Raw genomic sequence first — 18,580 nt, forward strand, 5'->3', positions numbered from 1 at the left:
TTTTGGCCTGGTGCAGGAGTGGACCCCCTGCCATCGATCACAGGGAGCTGGGGGTTTCTTCGGCCTGGTACACCAGTGGACCCCCTGCGATTGATCAGCTGGGCAGGAAGCTGGGGTCTGCTTTCGGCCTGGGCAGGAGCGGACCCCCTGCGATTGATTGTAGGGAGCTGGGGGTCCGCTCCTGCCCAAGAGGCTTTCGGTCTGGGCAGGCCTGGGCAGGGGCTGAGCCGGTGATCAGAGGGAGCTGGAGAGGCCTGCCCAGGCCTAAAGCTTCGGCCAGAGGCTTTAGGCCTGGGCAGGGCACAGCCGGTGATTGGTGTGAACTATAGAGGAAACACCTTTTCTGACTGCACATTGGCTAAGCTTCCTGTATGCCACTGGTAATATTCTTAGTAACTTGGGTAATAAGAATCCAAAAAGGTGATCTAGGGTTTTTCCACCGCACTTCTGGAGAAAAAAATGAAGGTCCATTGCTGGAGGGCTAAGAAATGTCATATCCTGCCCTAGCCAGTTTGACTCAGTGGATAATGCCTCGGCCTGCAGACAGCAGGGTCTGGGTTCGATTCTGATCAAAGGCATGTACCTAGGTTGCAGGCTCCTCCCTGGCTGGGGCCCAGATCAGGGCTCATGCAGGAGGCAACCAATCAAAGTGTTTCTCTCTGTCTTTCCCTTTCTCTTCCACATTCTCTAAAAGTCAATGGAAACATACCCTCAGGTGAGGATAAAAAATAAAGAAAGAAATCCATATCCTATGAAAGACACATCTTGAAAATGCCTAAAGAAAGTTGTCATTTTTTCATGGTGAAGGGACTGGAGTCCGTGTTGATGAAAACACCTTGGTGGCTGTGGTGACTGACAGTGGCTGCAGCAGCGGGTGATGGGGCTGGTGCCTTCCCCTGACCAGCCCGGTTGCCTCCCACAAAGGGAGGCCAGACTGCGGCTTAGGACCGCTTCCCATGGGGATCGGGCCTTAGCCATCAGTAGGACATCCCCTGAGGGCTCCCAGTATGTGAGAGGGGGCAGGTTGGGCTGAGGGACCCCTGACCCCCAGTGCACGAATTTCATGCACCGGGCCCCTAGTGTACTTAATAAATTACTTAGTTTTTCTTACCTCTGATGCTCACAACCATCCCATAAGACATATATTATTATCCCCATTTTGTAGATGGACAAGCTGAGGCTCAAAAAAGGCTGGTCAGGGTCAAACATACAGACAAAAATGGGATTCAAAACTTTTCTGTCACCAAAGTCCTTTCCCTAATATCAATTGTTTTTAGAAAAAATCAACCCACCATGATAAAAATTAAAGTCCAAATCATTTCCAAAATGTTACCCTCCTCCAAATGTCCCTATCAGTCATCCAGGCTTGCGACCCCTCTTCAACCCCTTACACTCTCTCCCCTAAACATCTCTTTTGATGATGCTCCTGACACTGTCCACTGCCCTGGTCTGCCCTATCCTCTGCTGCACAACCAGCCAGGCGTTGGGCCCCAATGTCTGCTTTCCCTTCTTCCCAATTTTCAGCGGAACATGTGACCTCTCCAGAACAAAGACTACATTTCTCAGCCACCCTTCAGCTAGGTGTGACTACTGGCCTAAGTTCTAGCTGATGTGCTGTGAGTGGAAGTACTGTCTGTCCTCAAAGGAGGGGCTCTTCTCACACCTGTGTCCACAGCAGCCTTGGTCACACAGCCAAGAGGTAGAAGCAACCCAATGTCCATCAAAAGATGAATGGATCAACAAAACGTGCTCTTTACATGTAATGGAATAGTATTCAACTTCAAAAGAAAAGACATCCTGATACCTGCTACACCGCAGTGAACCTGGAGGACACTGTGCTCAGTGAAATAAGCCAATCACACAGGACAAAGACTGTGATTCCATACATATGAGGTCCCTAGAGTAGTCAGTCATAGAGACAGAAAGTAGGAGGGTGGTTGCAGGGGCTGGAGGGAAAGGGTATGGGGGTGAGTGCTACACGGGACAGGGTTTCAGTTTGGGAGGATGAAAGAATTCTGGAGCTCGATGGTGGTGATGGCTGTACAATAGTGTGAGTGTATTTAATGCCACTGAACTATACACTAAAAAGTAATTAAGATGGTCAATTTTACACTCTGTGTATTTGGCACAATGAAAAATAATTTCAAGAGGGGCTCTTCCCCATCCTTCTGACATGCTGCCTGGAGCTCAAGCAGCCATTCTGGACCAGGAGGCAGCATATTCCATTTGGCTGGGCAACAAGACAGAACAAACCTATGTCCCTGAAGACCACAGAGCCACTCATTCCGTCAGTTCTGGCCTGGCTGCCTGCAACCACCAGCATATGACAGAATAAGAAATGTTTAGGGAGTTTTCCATTACTTGCAGCCAAACTGACGTCTCGTCCCTAGCCTTGCCACCTGCAGCCTGAAGCCCAAAATACCTCACGGCAGTAGTTACTGTCCTTCATGTAGGAGCCAGAGGACTCCTGGCAGCCTGCTCCCGCTGCACCTCTCTGCCACAGGCTACTGAACCCCGCTGCCACAGCTCTTGCTTCTGTACCTTTGCTCACACTGTTCCCTCTGCTAGAAGGCCCCTCCTCTTCTCTCTGCTCCATGACTGCCTGGTGAGGTTTAATTCCATCCTGACCACTCTGTCCATGGAGAAGAACCCTCTTGGTCCCCACAACTGCAGAAGGGACCCAGATAATGCCCTTCAAAACTCTCCGTGTCTCCCACCTTACTGAGAGCAAACCACCATCCTTATAATGCTGGACAGGGTCTGCCCCATAGCTTCTCTGGCCTCAGCTCCTACTACTCCCTCCTCACTCACTGCACTCCAGCCACACAGGCCTCTTGGCTGCTCCTCACACATGCCAAGCATATACTTGCCTCAGGACCTTTGCACTTGCTGTTCCTTCTGCCTAGAATAGGGGTGGGGGACCTTTATTTTTTCTACCAAGGGACATCGGATATTTATAACATCATTCAAGGGCCATAAAAAATTATCAACTTAAAAATTAGCCTGCTATATTTGGTCAAACATTAATTAACTCACCCTAATGCCTTGGCAGGGCCAGACTAAAAGATTTTGTGAGCCTTATATGGTCCCCGGGCAAGATGTTCCACACCCCTGGCCTAGAAGATACTTCCCACAGAAGTCCACACAGCTCACCCCTCTCCTCCTGCAGGGTTTTACTCAAACATCCCCTTCCCAGTGAGGCCATCTCCAGCCACTGCAGATGAAACTCCAGACCCTCCCAATCTCTGACATAGCTTGTCCCTATCCTCTCTTCAGTTTGTCCTCCCTGGCACCATCACCTTCTAATATACTGAACATTAACATACTCACCTTGATCTCCATCTGTCTCCCTGACTAGAAGGAAAACCCAGAGAGAGCAGGGATTTTTGTGTTACACGTTTCTGCATCCCTCATGCCTAAAACAGGGCCTGGCATACACTGGTGTTCAGTAAATATTTTGTGAATTAGTAGGTCGCAACTGCTGATGCTCTCTATGCAGATGAAAAGACCCTTGACCATGTGAGAGGGTCACCCTCACTGTGGAGTCCCACCGGGGAACCCAAACCCCAGCCCTCAAGGACCCTCAGGCCACAAAGGGGGCGGCCGGACTTGCCTTGTACAAGGAGGTGCCACAGGTGTCGCTGTCCTCAAGCCCACAGGCCTCGCCCTCCTTGGCGCCCACAACACCGGCCATGCAGCTCTTCTCCTTCAGGTAGGACGCGCAGCAGTGCTTCTGAGCTGTCCTGCAATAGAGTGCCCTCAGCCCCACCTGAACACCCACCCATCCTCCCCGGGAAAGAAACCGAGGCTCAGAGCAGGGAAGCCCATACGAGCAGGGCAGCGCTGATGACAGGTGCATTGGCAGGGCCAGCACCCCGCCCCCACGGAGTCACATGGGTTTGTTTCTCCTTAACCAAGAAGACTTTAGGCCTGGGCCCCACTGGTCTCAGTACTGTGTGTCCTGACCAATGAGAAAGGGGAACTGGCACTCCAAACCCCACATGGGGCTGAGAAAGACAGGAAGACCCAATCCTGGTTGGTATGGAGGAGCGTAGCCTACAGTGTTCCTGGTCAAGCCTCCCAATCTCAGTAGGGCTGCCCTGGGGCAGAGGCACCTGATGAGCCAGCAGCATAAGGGCAGAGCCAGGACACAGAGGAAGGGTTGTGGGAAAGCAGGGTTCAGCTCCACGTGAGGAAGAGCATGTCCCAGCGAGGGCTATCCAGTGACAACCGGCTGGCCATGAAGCAGTGAGTTTCCCATCACAACAGGAATGTAAGCGTGCACTACTTATAAGGGCTACTCAGCTCAAAACTCCAGGACTGTGACTTGTGCATGCTCTGCTTCCTAAATAGCCCAAATTGGTGGGACAACAGAGGAAAAGGAAAGGGACATGGTTAGCATTTAAATGTTTGTAAAGGAGGTATGGTGAGCTGGACATTAGGAAACATGAGGTCTACTCCTGGCCATGCTCCCAATGAGTTGTATGGCTTTGGGTGAATCACGTCACTTATCTGAACCTTGTCTTCCTTTGTCTGGAAAAATGAGTAGGTTGGAAAAAATGGTGTCGCTAGAAAAAAGGAATGGTGAGTAGCTGATCAACACATCTTCCCGGCCTGGCACAGGGCTGGCCTGGGTGTAAATGATGCCTTTGCTGAGACACCAGAGACAGAATAAACAATCAGCACAGGCAGCAGAAGAGGACAGTGAAAGGCCACTCTTTTAGAGACTCTAGGGTAGCAAAGTGGGGAGAGAAAGAGGACTGAGCTCCCCAGCTCAGAGCTGAGCGAGTATAACCTGTGTGGATGGAGCCCTGCCCAGCAGTTAGAGAAGCACACAATTACTCCTGGGTGCCGATGGTCCTTTAACACCTGCTCCTGATTACGTGTAGCAGGCCCACTATAAACGTATGTGGCTAGTTTACTTTGGGGTCCAGTCTTGGGCTCTCTGCACCTGCAGAAAGCCTCACCAACTGGGCCACAGCTGCCATATCCAATCGCCCTTGAGCACCTGGAAGCAGGTGAACCATGTGCTCAGCTTGCACTGTCAGGACCTGCAGTCCAAGGCAACCAGGGATCTGGAGACGGTGAATGGGCAGCTCGCCTGCCCCGGTGCCCGCCCTACCTGCAGACATCCCCCTCAGCGCCACTCTCAGGGACTTCCAGGCACTCGTCGTTGTCGATGGCCCACTGCTGTCCAGCTGCGCAGCACGTCTCGATCAGGTCCTTCGTGGAGACTGTGGGTGGTAACACGGGCAGAGTCACACCCGACTGGAGGCATACAGTTCCAAAGTGTCTCGGGTCAACAAGTACAGCAGGTGCTGCCGTTGCCTGTCCACACCCCCATGACTGGGTAGGTAACTCACCCTGCACATTGGCTGCCAGCACACAACTGCAAGCTCCGCTGGAGAAATGCCTGGGAGGTTAAGTTGGCCCCACAGAACAGGGGACTGGGAGGAGCCCAGCCAGTCAGTGAGTATCATGGGAGCACAAAGGCAACAGCCCTGTGGGGCGACTCACACTTGAGCTCCCTGTGGGATCAGAGGCACTGTCCAGCTCCTTCCCTGCACCTCCCCGATCCAGCATGTGCACAAGGACCCCAACTCAGGCTCTGCTTCTAAGCAGCCTGACCTAAGTCTCCAATCCAGGACAAGGCATAAGAAAGCAACAGCAGCAGCAAGGAAAGCTTACAACTCAGCTAAGAAGTTAACAGAGAGAATCTCAGTGACTGGGGAGGATGGGAGGAGTCAAGGGCAGGGAGAACGTCTTAAAACTCAAAGGCACAGACCATACAGTAAGAAATGGATGGATCTGACCGCATCAAAATTAAAATTCTCTGTATGAAAGACCTCCATGAACAATATAATAGATTGCTGACAACTTAGGAGACATTTTTGGAATGTCTACAACTGACAAAGAATTGCTACTGAGAAAATATAATAACATCCTGAAAATTAACAAGAAAAAACAACCCCAACATAAAATAACTTTTAAACTGAAAAAAATCAGAACAAGCAGTCAATGCGCCCTCGGGTGGCAGTGGGCACTGGCAGCCAGTCTGGATGGAGACCTGGCACGACTCTCACAATGAAATGTGCACGTCACCTAGGGCCTGGTGGCTCCGCCCTGAGTGTGCACTCCAGGGCTTCCTCACCAGGCCCAGCACACGGTCGGCACAAGGCTGTGCACTGGAGCGTCTCTGTGGGAGGGACTTGGAGGAAGTCTGAAGTTCGCACTGGAGGAGTGGGGGAAGAGAACTGGAGACATCTCCGTGTAGAACTCCACCTGTCAGATACAACAGACTAGATGCCCGCGTGACAATGTGCAGGTAAATGCATGCACACGCAGCAATATGGAGCAGTAGGGAACAGACACTGAGGGGAACAGGAAAAATCAAGTGAGATTCATTACACATATTTAAAATATTGCACAAAAATAACAATACACGTTTCACAGTAACACATAAAAGAAAAAACTCACAAATTAAACAGAAGAGAACTGGGGCGGAGGGATGGCAATAGAGAAAGGGAATAAAATACATAGTAAAGCAAGAGAGAATCTTACAAAGGTGATAAGGTATAAGGTGCTAGAAAATGAGGAATATAACTGACCCGACTATTTCCCTCTGAGGTCTGAAAATAAATGACATTCAAAAATGAAGCTCATCTAGAATAACTACATATATCTGCAGGGACAGCAAAGTATAATGGAATAACTTTGAGCCTGGATCTGTATCTTAGTGCTACCATGTATAGCTATTCCTCCTCCCTAAAGACTTCTCTTAGCGAGGACCTAATGGCTGCACAGCTGCTGAAACCTACAAGGCCCTCTCAATATCCTGGAGCAACTCCAGAACCTGGCAGGGCAAAGGAACAAATGCACCCAGGGTGGCTAGCAGTCTACACAGTTCTAGGAGCAGAGTGAAAGCTCACTAGAATCATCAGCTTTATCTGCTAAGCAGGCATTTCAAGTCCTTGAACTTTTCTGAGTTTCCATTATCTCTGTAAAACAGAGAATACGCTTCAGCAACATCTTGAGAGCACAGGAAGGAATGAGAAGAATTTGTGATCACTGGTATCTACCAGAAACAAGTCATAAGCATCACAATCAGCACACACTAAAGTAAAATATATGACAAAAATGCCTACTGACACTGCTACTATTTAGCAGTTTCCTAGAAATGCTAGCAAATGCAATAAAGCACGACATAAAGAGGCAGTAAAAATATTAGAAAGAGATGACAATCATTATTTGTAGATGCTATGAGTTCACCTTCCTAGAAAATCCAAGTGAATCAAAATTAACACAATATTAAAATGAATACTAATTTTTCATCATCATTATTACTATTATGCGACCAAAAAGAAAATCAACATATTCAAATTAGTGGCTTTCCTACACACTAGCAGCAATTAAATAGAAAAGATAGTAGAGGAGACTTGACTTGGGGTGGTGAATACACAATATAATATGCTTATATATTATAGAATTGTACACCTGAAACTATATTATATAATTTTAGTAATCAATGTCACCCCAATAAACTCAATTTAAAAAAGTGAATAGGAAGAAATCCCATTCAAAACAGAAACAATGCTAGAAATAAATCTATAGTAAACATGCTAAATCTACATGAAGAAAAAAGTTGTCTAACAGGTATAACATTATATATTATTAAAAATATATATTATGTTCTGGATGAGAGGATTAAAATTCTCCTCCATTTATATTTTCAATGCAATCCAAAGTCCCAACATATTTTGTCATAAAGTTTGTCAAGCTGATCCTAAAATTCATCCAAAAAAGGAAAATTCTCAACTGCTCTGTCCAAGACCCCCTGAGAGCTAAACCTTGTCCCCCAGCACAGCCCTGTCTCCTCTCCACAAGGAGATGAAAGAAACTATCCTGACTCAGGAGAAGCTCACCAAACCGCAGGCACAAGTGCGCGATGGTGGGAAAGGAACACTCTTAAGAAGAAGGCAGTTCACAGAACAGCTACAGCAGACATAAAAACTCCCGTTCTCCTTAAAGAAGTTAGGGGTAAACAATATCTCTGGTATTAAAGAGGTTAATATGTTCACAAGCCAGAACAGTGTTCCCTTTTAACAGCTCTAAAGTTCAGGCATCTCAGCCACAAACACTTTCACTGTTACTGGCTGTGCAGAGACAAAGCAGCTACAGGTGCTAGGACCAGCATCTCAGACCAGCATGGGGCAAGTCTGACTAGTTAAAGGAGACAATCTGTGGATGGAAAAGCACCACTTGCTACCAGAGAGGATGATGATGATGATGATGAAGTTCCAGATCTTGAGGAGATTTTTGATGAGGCTGCTAAGAATAAAGCAAATTGAATAAGTCAACTTCTGAAGACTACCTTGAAGAAGTCACTGGGAGTTGCTATTTTCTACTGACTGCTTGTTCACATTTTGCATATGGATCTGATAAAATCTAGATCTAATATTTTTAAGCCCCTTAGATACTGCAGCTCTTTTCAGTTTTGCTTATACACAAATCACTCTTTGTAGCTAATTAGGCTGAAGAAGCCTGGGAATAGAGATTGAAACAAAGGTTAAAAAAAATACCAAAAAAGTTTCTGAACAGAAGAATATACTTTAAAATTCTAATAATTAAAACAAAAAATGCTCAAAAGTCACTAATCATCAGAGAGATGCAAATTAAAAAAACAATGAGTTATCATTTCACACCTGTCAGAATGGCTACCGTCAATAAATCAACAAATAAGTGCTGGTGAGGATGTGGAGAAAAGGAAACCCTAGTACACTGCTGGTGGGAATGCAGACTGGTGCAGCCTCTGTGGAAAACAGTATGGAGTTTCCTCAAAAAACTGAAAATGGAACTAACATTTGACCCAGTGACCTCACTTCTAGGAATATATCCTAAGAAACCAGAAACACCAATCAGAAAGAATGTATGCACCCTTATGCTCATAGCAGCACAATTTACAATAGCTAAGATCAGTAGATGAGTGGATCATGTAGGGACCTGGAGAGTACTATGCTAAGCAAAACAAGCTAGTCAGAAGAAGACAAGTATCACATGATCTCACTCATATGTGGAATCTAAAGAAATAAACTGGTGAGCAAAATAGATCCAGAGACATAGAAACATGGAACACACTGATGAATCTCAGAGGGAAGGTGAGGGTGGGTGGTGGGTGGGAAGAGATTAACCAAAGAACATGTATGCATGTATGAGTAACCCATGGACACAGACAATAGTGTGGTGAAGGCCTGGAGTGGGGGATGAGGGCAGGCTAGAGGGGGGTCAATGGGAAAAAAGGTACCTCTGTATTACTTTCAAAAATAAAGATAAATTTAAAAAATAAAAACAGACAAATAGACAAGAGGATCAGAAAGAGTTCGGAAACAGAACTGTGTATAAGGGAATTTAGTGTGCAATAAAGGTGGCATTCAAACCCTGGGAAAAGGATTCAACAGGTGATGCTGGGACCTACCTCACACTATACACGAAAATAAATTTCAATTCTATAAAGGCAGTATCAGAAGAAAACATAAAGAAAATAATTTTAGAATAAAGAGAGCCTTCTTCCAAAATAAGTCCATAGAAGAATGAAATTGGACCATTATCTCACATCATATACAAAAATTAACTCACAACAGACTAAATATATAAGTGTAAGACCTAAAACCATACAATTCACAGAAGAAAACATAGGGGGAAAGCTCCTTGACATTGATTGGTCTTAATAACAATTATTTGGTAATGACACCAAAAGCACAAGCAACTAAAAAAAAAACAAAACAGTAAATGGGACTACATCAAACTATAAACTTCTTTCTGCACAGCAAAGGAAACCATCTACAAAATGAAAAGGCAACCTAGGGAATGGAAGATAATATTTAGAAATCATATATCTGGTAAGGGGTTAATATCCAAAATATGTAAGAACTCAATAGCAAAAAAAAAAAAGTACATGTATTTAAAAATGGGCAAAAGACCTAATAGACATTTTTATATAGAAGTCATACAGATGGCCAACAAATACATGAAAAGGTCCTCAACAATACTGATCATCAAGGAAATACAAATCAAAACCACAATGAGATATCAACTCACACCTGTTAGGATGGTTATCATAAAAAAGACAAGATATAATAAGTAGTGGTGAAGATGTGGAGAAGAGGGAATCCTTGTGCACAGCTGGTGGGAATGTAAACTGGTACAGCCACTATGGAAAACAGTATGGAGGTTCCTCAAAAAATTAAAAATAGAACTACGAGCAATTCCAATTCTGGGTATGCATCCAAAGGAAATAAAAACACTATCATGAAAATACATCTGCACCTCCCATGCTCATTGCATCAGTATTTACAACAGCCAAGACATGGAAACCATCAAGAGTCCATCAATAGATGAATGAATGAAGAAAATGTGGCACATATATACAAAAGGAAAATCTGTCACTTACAACAACATGGATAGACCTAGAGGGCATTATGCTAAGTGAAATAAGCCAGACAGAGAAAGACAAATACTACTAAGTGAAATCTAAAATTGCTGGACTGGTGGAAGCAGTGAGTAGACTGGCAATTACCAGAAGATGGTGGAAGCCGGGGGAGGGGGGGGGCAGGGGGGGAGGGGCGTTAAAAGGGTATTGGTCAAAGAGAACAAACTTCCAGTTATAAGATAAACAAGTTCTGGGGATCTATAGTTAACAGTACTATGTTATATACTGTAAAGTTGCTAAGAGAATAGATCTTAAGTGTTCTCACCACAGGAAAAAAAATGGTAACTATGTGAGGTGATAAAGGTGCTAACTAGCTTTATTAATTATACACACACACACACACACACACACACATACTAGAGGCCCCATGCATGAAATTCATGCAAGAGTAAGCCTTCCTTCCCCCAGCTGCCGGCACCAGCTTCCCTCTGACACCTGGGACCAGGCTTCCCTCACAGCCCCGGCTTCGTCCAGAAGGTCATCTGGAAGGACGTGTGAAAGGGTGTCCGTTCTAATTAGCATATTATGCTTCTATTGTTATAGATATTACATTGTATACCTTAAACTTACATAATGTTACATGTCAATTGTGTATAAAAATAAAAGTGTAATATGCTAATTAGACTGGACAGCAGAACGACCTTCCGGACATCATTCCGGACATCCTTCTGGACAAAGCCACAGTGGCAGGGGCCAAGGCAGAGGTGGTTAGGGGCAATCAGGAAGGCAGGCAGAGTGGTTAGGGGTGATCAGGCAGGCAGGCGAGTGGTTAGGGGTGATCAGGCAGGCAGACATGTGGTTAAGGGTGAGCAGCAGACAGGCAGAGTGTCTAGGGGTGATGAGGCAGGCAAGTGGTTAGGGGCAATCAGGTAGGCAGGCAAGTGGTTAGGGGCAATCAGGCAGGCAGGTGAGTGGGTAGGGGCGATCAGGCAGGCAGGTGAGTGGGTAGGGGCGATCAGGCAGGCAGGCGAGTGGTTAGTGGTGATGCAGCAGACAGGCAGAGTGGCTAGAGATGATGAGGCAGGCAGGCAGGCAGGCAAGTGGTTAGGGGCATCAGGCAGACAGGCAGAGTGGTTAGGGGTGATCAGACAAGTAGGCAGGCCAGCAGTTAGGAGCCAGCAGTCCCCGATTGTGAGAGGGATTTCTGACTGCCCCCAAGGGATCTTGGATTTCGAGAAGGTGCAGGCCAGGCTGAGGGATACACACAAAAATTTTGTGCAATGAGCCTGTAGTAACTCAATAAAGCTGGAGAAATAAAGAAATAAAATCTACACAGGAGCCCTGGCTGGTGTTACTCAGGGGTTAGAGGATCAGATGACATACTGATGGGTCCAGGATATGATTCCCAATCAAGGACACGTACCTGGATTGTGGGTTCAATCCCTGGCCCACTTCGGGCATATGCAGAAGGTAACCGATGGATATGTCTCTCTCACATTGATGTTTCTCTCTCTCTCTCTCTCTCTCTCTCCTTCCCTCCCTCCCTCCCTCCTTCTCTCCTTCCCTTTCCTCCCCCCTCTCTCCCTTCCACCCTCTCTAAAAAGCAATGTAAAAAATATCCTACAAATAACAACAAAACCCACACATGAAAAATGAAAACCTTAATACAACTGACTACATCCTATCTAATAAAAGAGAAACATGCAAATTGACCGTACCTTCACTACGCCCACCAGCCAATCAGGGAGAGTATGCAAATTAACCCAACCAAGATGGCAGTTAATTTGCATATCCAGGCACAGAGCGAAGACTGAAGACAGCGTAGAAAGAAGCCAAGCACTGCAGAAGGGAGCAAAGCTGCAGAGAAGCAAGCAAGTGGGGCAGGGGAGAAGGGAGGGAAGCAGGTGGGGCAGCGGAGACCGCAGCAGGAAGCCCTATTGCAGGAATCTTCCTGCAACAGGCCTCTAGTTAAAGTATAAAATACCTAGACAGCAAAAGACAGCTTGTCCAGCCAGCCCTGTTACTCTCTATCACACCTCTGACTTTTAAACCCCTTCCGCATTTTTCACCATGTGATAAACAAGCGCTCTCTCTCCATTGTCAGTTTCCTCTGCAGTCTCTGCCTCAAATCTCGGGTGGCATTTGGGTCGTATTTATCTCGCAGGCACCTGGTAGAGTGCAGGTTCAACAAACGCGTCAGTAACACACTGAGCAGCTGAGAAGCTGTTTCAGATGGCAGGACTGGGGCTCACCATGGGGAGCTAACAGCACAGACACAGCGGCCCAGGACTGCTGCCAGAGTCAGGGCCTGAGTTTCCGTGGCCACTGAGAGTGCCATCACCATTCCGTGCCTAATCCTGTCTAGTCACACTCTGGGCACATGGTGTCTCACCTTTGTCTGAATACTTCTGGTGAGGGAGGGCTCACTCCACACAGGCAGCTAGTCTCTTTTCTGCATAGCTCAGGCTCCCAATGCCTTTCTGTTACTGGACTAAACTCTTTCTCCCTCAGCCTTCTCCAAGATTGCCTTACAAAGAGATTAGGAGATTGCAATTGATCCCTGGGTCTTAGCCAGGCAACATGGGGTGCCCTATCCGGATAACAGTACCAGCTGAAATGAACTGGGTGTTAGCAATGAGCCAGGCACAGGCCCAAGCACTCTGATTCTCACTTAGCAGGAGTGAGTGCTGTTATTATGCCCACTTGGCAGATCAGTAGGGGGTGAGAAGCTCTAGCCTCAGCTGCCCCACCGCTGCTGCTTGGTGGGTTGCCACAGTTGATCCTGAAGATCCCCTCTGTGAAACTGACCATCGCCAGCCTGAAAGGTGTTTCTGCTTCCTGTGGTTTAAATGGTATGTGAAACCTTGATCAGACACCAGGTTTCCTCCTGTGCTTGGCAGACTGCCCACCATTCTCTCCTGGCCTTTCCCATCCTGGCTCCCCTCCTTTTCAAAGGAACTCAGGTGCTGAGACCCCTTATGCTGGGAGGACCACCCACCTGGAGCAGGAGAGAATTATAGGGGCCAAGCAGGGCACTGCCTGGTACCATCCAGCATATAGGAAGCAGGGCCAGGCAAAGCCCAACACGATGCGTACCCACCATGTCCTCATCCAGAAGACCCACCCCTCCCCAGCCCAATGCTTCAAGGCCAGAGGTCCTCTCCTCCAGGTCTCCTCTGACCATCCTTCTGAGGTTCCCCAGCGCGCGCAGAGGTAACAGACGCAGTACAAACAGCTCGCCCAGGCCTGATAGATACCCCGCTATCATCACCAGACAAGGTACTGGCAGTTATGTTCAGGATGTTTAATCTTTGACTGTGTGATTGGATTACTGAGCTTTCTTATCAAGGTTCCTTGCAAGGTTTTGCCTCTCCTGGAATAATGCTCTATGTGTAACCTGTCCCGCCCCGACTAAGCACTCTTTTTTCCCAGGTCAACGCCGGACTGTAGGATAACTTTCTCCTCACAGTCCCTGGAATATTAGTCTTGTTTCCTTTGTCCAACATGAGTGCCATTTCTGTTTTGCTGAAAATCCTGTCCTGGGATGTGGGAAAGGGAGGCCCCCATCAGGGGACTTAGAGGCAGTGTTCCTGTTATCTGCTCAGATCCCAAGACTGTAAGAATACTTGTTCACTGAAATGGTATAAGTACAGATGTTTGTTTGATATTTTGTTTGTCTGCCTGGGTATAATTATTTGTTCATGTGTGGAAGTCTATGAGAAGAAAAAAAAAAAAAGAAACATTTAATTTGTTTAAGGCTGAGTGCTCTGACACATAGCAAATCGCCCCGAGTGGCCACTGGGATTTCTTTTTCCCAGGGGTGTTTGCTCTCTGTCAGAGGGGAATCGGCCCGCCTAACAACATTTCTGTCTATGTTTATTAATTTGAAGGTATAGAGTTCAGGATGGCATCCGATATGCAGGGGCAGCGGTAGTCACCCTGGACCGCACCATTTGGGCACAGTCCCTGAATAGGGGAACCTCGGCACAAAAAGTCGAACTTTTGGCCTTAATCCAGGCCCTTCGATGGGGACACAGTGCCACCCACCAGGAAAGAGGGTTACCAACTGCAGCGGAAAAGGACATTAAAAATAAGGAAGAGATTTTAGCCTTATTAGAGGTCATCTGGCTCCCAAAGGCAGTTGCAATAGTGCACTGCAAAGGACATCAGAAAGGGAAGACAATTGAAGCCAGAGGAAATAGAGCCGCAGACCAAACTGCCAAGGAAGCCGCCCTAAAACCAGTGGGGCCTTTGCAAGTTTTAGTAACTCTGCCGGACCTGGACCTACGACGGACCCCCTCCTACACCAAACAAGAGGAGGAATTGGCAGAACAGAAGCAAGCCATCAAAGGACCAGATGGTTGGTGGATCCTACCAGATGACAGACTGTTGGTCCCAGAGGCTCTAGGTCGGACGTGAGTTGCCCAGTTACACCAGGCTACCCACTTGGCATCACCAAGACTTCTGAACTTCTGTGAGGCAGGTACTACCAAGCTTAGATAAGGTAATTAAAGGCATAGTCACTAGAAGTACTGTCTGTGCACAGGTAAATGCTAAGCAAGGTAAGAGGGTCCCCCTGGGAATTTGGGCCCCAGGGAAATTCCCCAGGAGAGCATTGGGAGGTGGATTTCACAGAGATTAAGCCACCAGCGTCAGGGTACAAGTACCTGCTAGTTCTCATAGACACCTTCTCGGGTTGGGTTGAAGCATACCCCACTAGGACAGAAACTGCCTCTATAGTTGTCAAGAGATTATACCTAGATTCACGCTGCCAGTAGTCATAGGATCAGATAACAGCCCCGCCTTTGTAGCCAAGGTATATCAAAGTATAGCTCAAGCCCTAGGACAGGCATGAGCAGGACTCTAAAAAGTACTTTAACTCAATTTGTCCTAGAAACAGGTGAAAACTGGACCAACCTCCTGCCCTTCGCCCTCTTATGGACCAGGTGTACCCCCTACCGGGAGGGGTTTCCCCCCTTTTTTTGAGATCATGTATGGTAGACCTCCCCCCATCCTTCCCAGGGTCAGGGAGAAACTGAAAGCTGGAATTCATAACCATTCCCTTCCTCAAGTCCTTACAGGCTCTGCAGTATACCCAGAGAGCCACCCATAAGCTTGTTCGTGATGCTCTGCCAGTGCCCACCACGGACCCTGTACATCCCTTCCAGCCTGGGGACTCGGTGTGGGTAAAGAAGTTCACTGCTCAAGGACTCACCCCAACCTGAAAGGGATGCTACACTGTTATCCTGAGCATGCCCACGGCTGTTGAAGTAGACGGCACCCAGATCTGGCTACACCACTCCCAGCTCCTGCACCAGGAAACGGCCTGGATCCTGGCAACAAGCGGCCTCACCCGTGAGATCCCTAGCCTGGGCTCCACGCAGGCCAGGAGGAGACTCGATGCCTGCAGGAGAGGAACTGGACTTCAGTGAGGACAGTACTGATGGGGACTGTGGTACTAGGGGCCTTGGTAACTGTAAGAACATTTTTGCTAGGCAGTGAGAAAGTCCAGGGCTAAGTAAGGCTAGATGTGCTAGGGGATGGGAGAGCAGGAACAGAACAGAGAATGCCCTTAAAGGAAGTAAGAGGAGTCCATGATTTGACTCATGCACCTAAAACCAGTGGGGAATGAAGTATGGTAGCAACCATACTTAGGTAAAAACTGCTGTTTGAATTTTAACCCTGCTATTCTGGCTTCTGTACGCACTTGCTTGCTTGGACAATAGGGTGGTTACCTCAGCTTCCAGACTGAGACCTGGAGACTCACAGAGGTAATTTTCCTGTGCCTGTGGACCAGGACTACAGGAGACTGATTCCCACTGACTCAGCGGCTCCAGGAGTAGAAACTGTAGATAACTTTTAGAGATTACTGACTCCGCTTGGTTCTGTTCTGTAAAAACCTGCTTTCCCAAGATAGGGCCACATTCCAATAATGTCCAGCAGGGGCTGGGAACCCCCCTGCAGGCTGTTCCCAGACTTTAGAATTTAGAACAAAGGAAAATTTTTGTGGTTTGGACCTTTAAAAGGACTGCCTACACCTGGGACGGGGCGGTCGTGAGGGTGGCCACCTGCGTGTGGTGCCCTTGCAGCCGTCCTGGCCAGCTCAATAAATCCTTGCCTGCTTTTTTAATCCATCAGCAGCCTCCAGTGGTCTTATTCTGACTCCAGGGTTCGACCCCACAACAGTTTCTACCAAGCACCCCTTGGGACAATGTCTGTGGGCCTGAGCAAACAGCCCAGAGATGCTGCAGCCCCAATGTCCCCAGCAGCCTGGGATTCTGGGAGAGGAGGTGGTGAGCACCTGGAGTCCTTTACAAAGAGGGCAGAGTGAACAAACAAGGATTCCCGTGCTTTGTCCTCCTGCCCCAGGATGACAGACACAGATGGCCGGCTGAGAAACAGCAGGAGCTGCTGGACGAGCCTACCCAGCAGGGCCCACCCAATTCGCTCCAGCCAGTTCAGCCCCTTAGAGATGCTTTCCTCAACCGGCTCCTCCTCCCCCACAGGGCAGCCCCAGCCTCCACTGACTGCAGCATCTGCTCATCCATCACCTTGCTTCCTAGTATCTGCCTACAGCTGCCCAAGTCAGCACCTGGCCCACCTGCTCACCACCCCAGCCTGACTAAGGAGGTGCTCTGCCACTCTTGCTGACTGGCTGGATCACTACCCTGGCTGGGCCGCCCACCCGGCCCCAGCTTGCACCCACTGCATCTTCCCTTCAGCTCCAGATTGTCCTATCCCCTACTCATCTGTAAAATGTCCTACTCACATTTTACAGATGAGTAGGCAGCAGTCCAGAGAGGAGGCACAACTTGCTGCAGATCACACACCCCAGCCAGGGACAGCGCAGGGTCTACGGCAGGCTGTGTGCTCCACAGTGCCTGCTCCTGAGCAGAGCTTCCAAGGAAGCAAAGAAAGGGGTAGAGGGAGAAGTGGGAAGAAAGGGGAAGTTCAAGTCTCCCACTCTGCACCCGTCAAGGATAACTGGTCCACCACTCCTCAGGATCCTTCCCAAGCCCACTTCCACAGCAGGTTCAGCACTGCCCACTGCCTCTCTACCATGCACAGGGGGTGGAGGGGGGACACGACAGGCTCTGGCGTCACTCTGCTTCCCCTACACCTGGAACCAAGCCTGACCCTGAGCTCTGCAGCCCAAGGTTCTGGTCCCCAAGCGAGAGTGGTTTCCTGCAGGAAACCAGTCAGAGGCTGGGCCTCCCCCTTCCACTGGAGCCCGCAGAGCTCCTTAACGAGACTCTCGTAGGGACTTTCCAAACCTGGAAAGTTAGGGGCCAATATCTTCCTTTGAAAGGTGAAGGGAAGGGACAGAGCCAAGATTGAAACTCATCTCTGCTTATCCCAAAGCACAGGCTGTTATCTTTCTGAAACCAACTTGAAAATATTTCCATGTGCTCTTTATCATGTGGGCATTCAGGGTTACTTTAGCCCATACCTGGCTAGTCAACATGTGAAAGACTTTAATGAGGATTCAACACTCAGGGGCAGCTGGCAAACTCGGTATAAATGCCGCCGTCCCACCGTGAGGACCGTAAAAACAGCCACCATTCTTTGCAGGGGTGGCACTGTTCCACTCCCTGAATATGGGCTGCCTCACGACTGCATTGCATACAACAAAAGTGAAACATGAAGAGGCCTTGCAGCTTCTGTTCTCTTTTTGGGGACCCTGCCATGAACACATTGAGGCTAACCCACTAGGATGAGACCACATAGGGCTGAAACAAGACTAATTGCTCAGGTCGGCAGAGCCCAGCCCAACTGTTGACCCACAGTGGTTACAAAACTAACGTTAGCCGCAAGTAATTAGCTAGGAATAGATCTAATTAAAGATATGGCTGACTTATAGCCTCAAAATAATAAAAACACTGCCAAAAGAAATAAAAATCTAAGTAAATGGAGGGATATACCATGTTCATGGATTAGAAACTTAATATTAACCCTTTGCACTCGCTTGCTTTTTTCTCGAGCTGCTACCGATGCTAACCGTGTCGAGTCACACTCGACATCCGAGTGCAAAAGGTTAAGATGACAATTCTCCCATAATTGATATACAGAGTCAACATAATATCAATCAAAAATCCTAGCAGGCTTCTTAAATGTAGACATTTGAAATGTAAATGCCTAGAATAGCCAAAATGA

General features: G+C 47.8%; 1 protein-coding gene and 1 pseudogene across 4 annotated transcripts in view; one reads left to right on the forward strand and one right to left on the reverse strand.

Moving 5' to 3' along the window:
- The window catches only part of FBLN2 (fibulin 2), a 95,718-nt gene that overhangs the window by 31,390 nt on the left and 45,748 nt on the right, over positions 1-18,580 (reverse strand). For all 3 annotated transcript variants that reach the window (XM_079777074.1, XM_079777073.1, XM_079777075.1), the window contains 2 exons: positions 5,123-5,234; positions 3,614-3,743 (listed from right to left, as the gene is read on the reverse strand). In XM_079777074.1, coding sequence (XP_079633200.1) covers positions 3,614-3,743; positions 5,123-5,234 — 242 coding nt within the window. The remainder of the gene's footprint in view (positions 1-3,613; positions 3,744-5,122; positions 5,235-18,580) is intronic.
- On the forward strand, positions 5,245-8,751 carry LOC307103115 (transcription factor BTF3-like; annotated as a pseudogene). The gene has a single exon. The product of its transcript is annotated as a transcription factor BTF3-like (transcript).

Source organism: Cnephaeus nilssonii (assembly GCF_951640355.1).
Source record: "Cnephaeus nilssonii genome assembly, chromosome: 7".
In the NCBI taxonomy this organism is placed as follows: Eukaryota; Metazoa; Chordata; class Mammalia; order Chiroptera; family Vespertilionidae; genus Cnephaeus; species Cnephaeus nilssonii.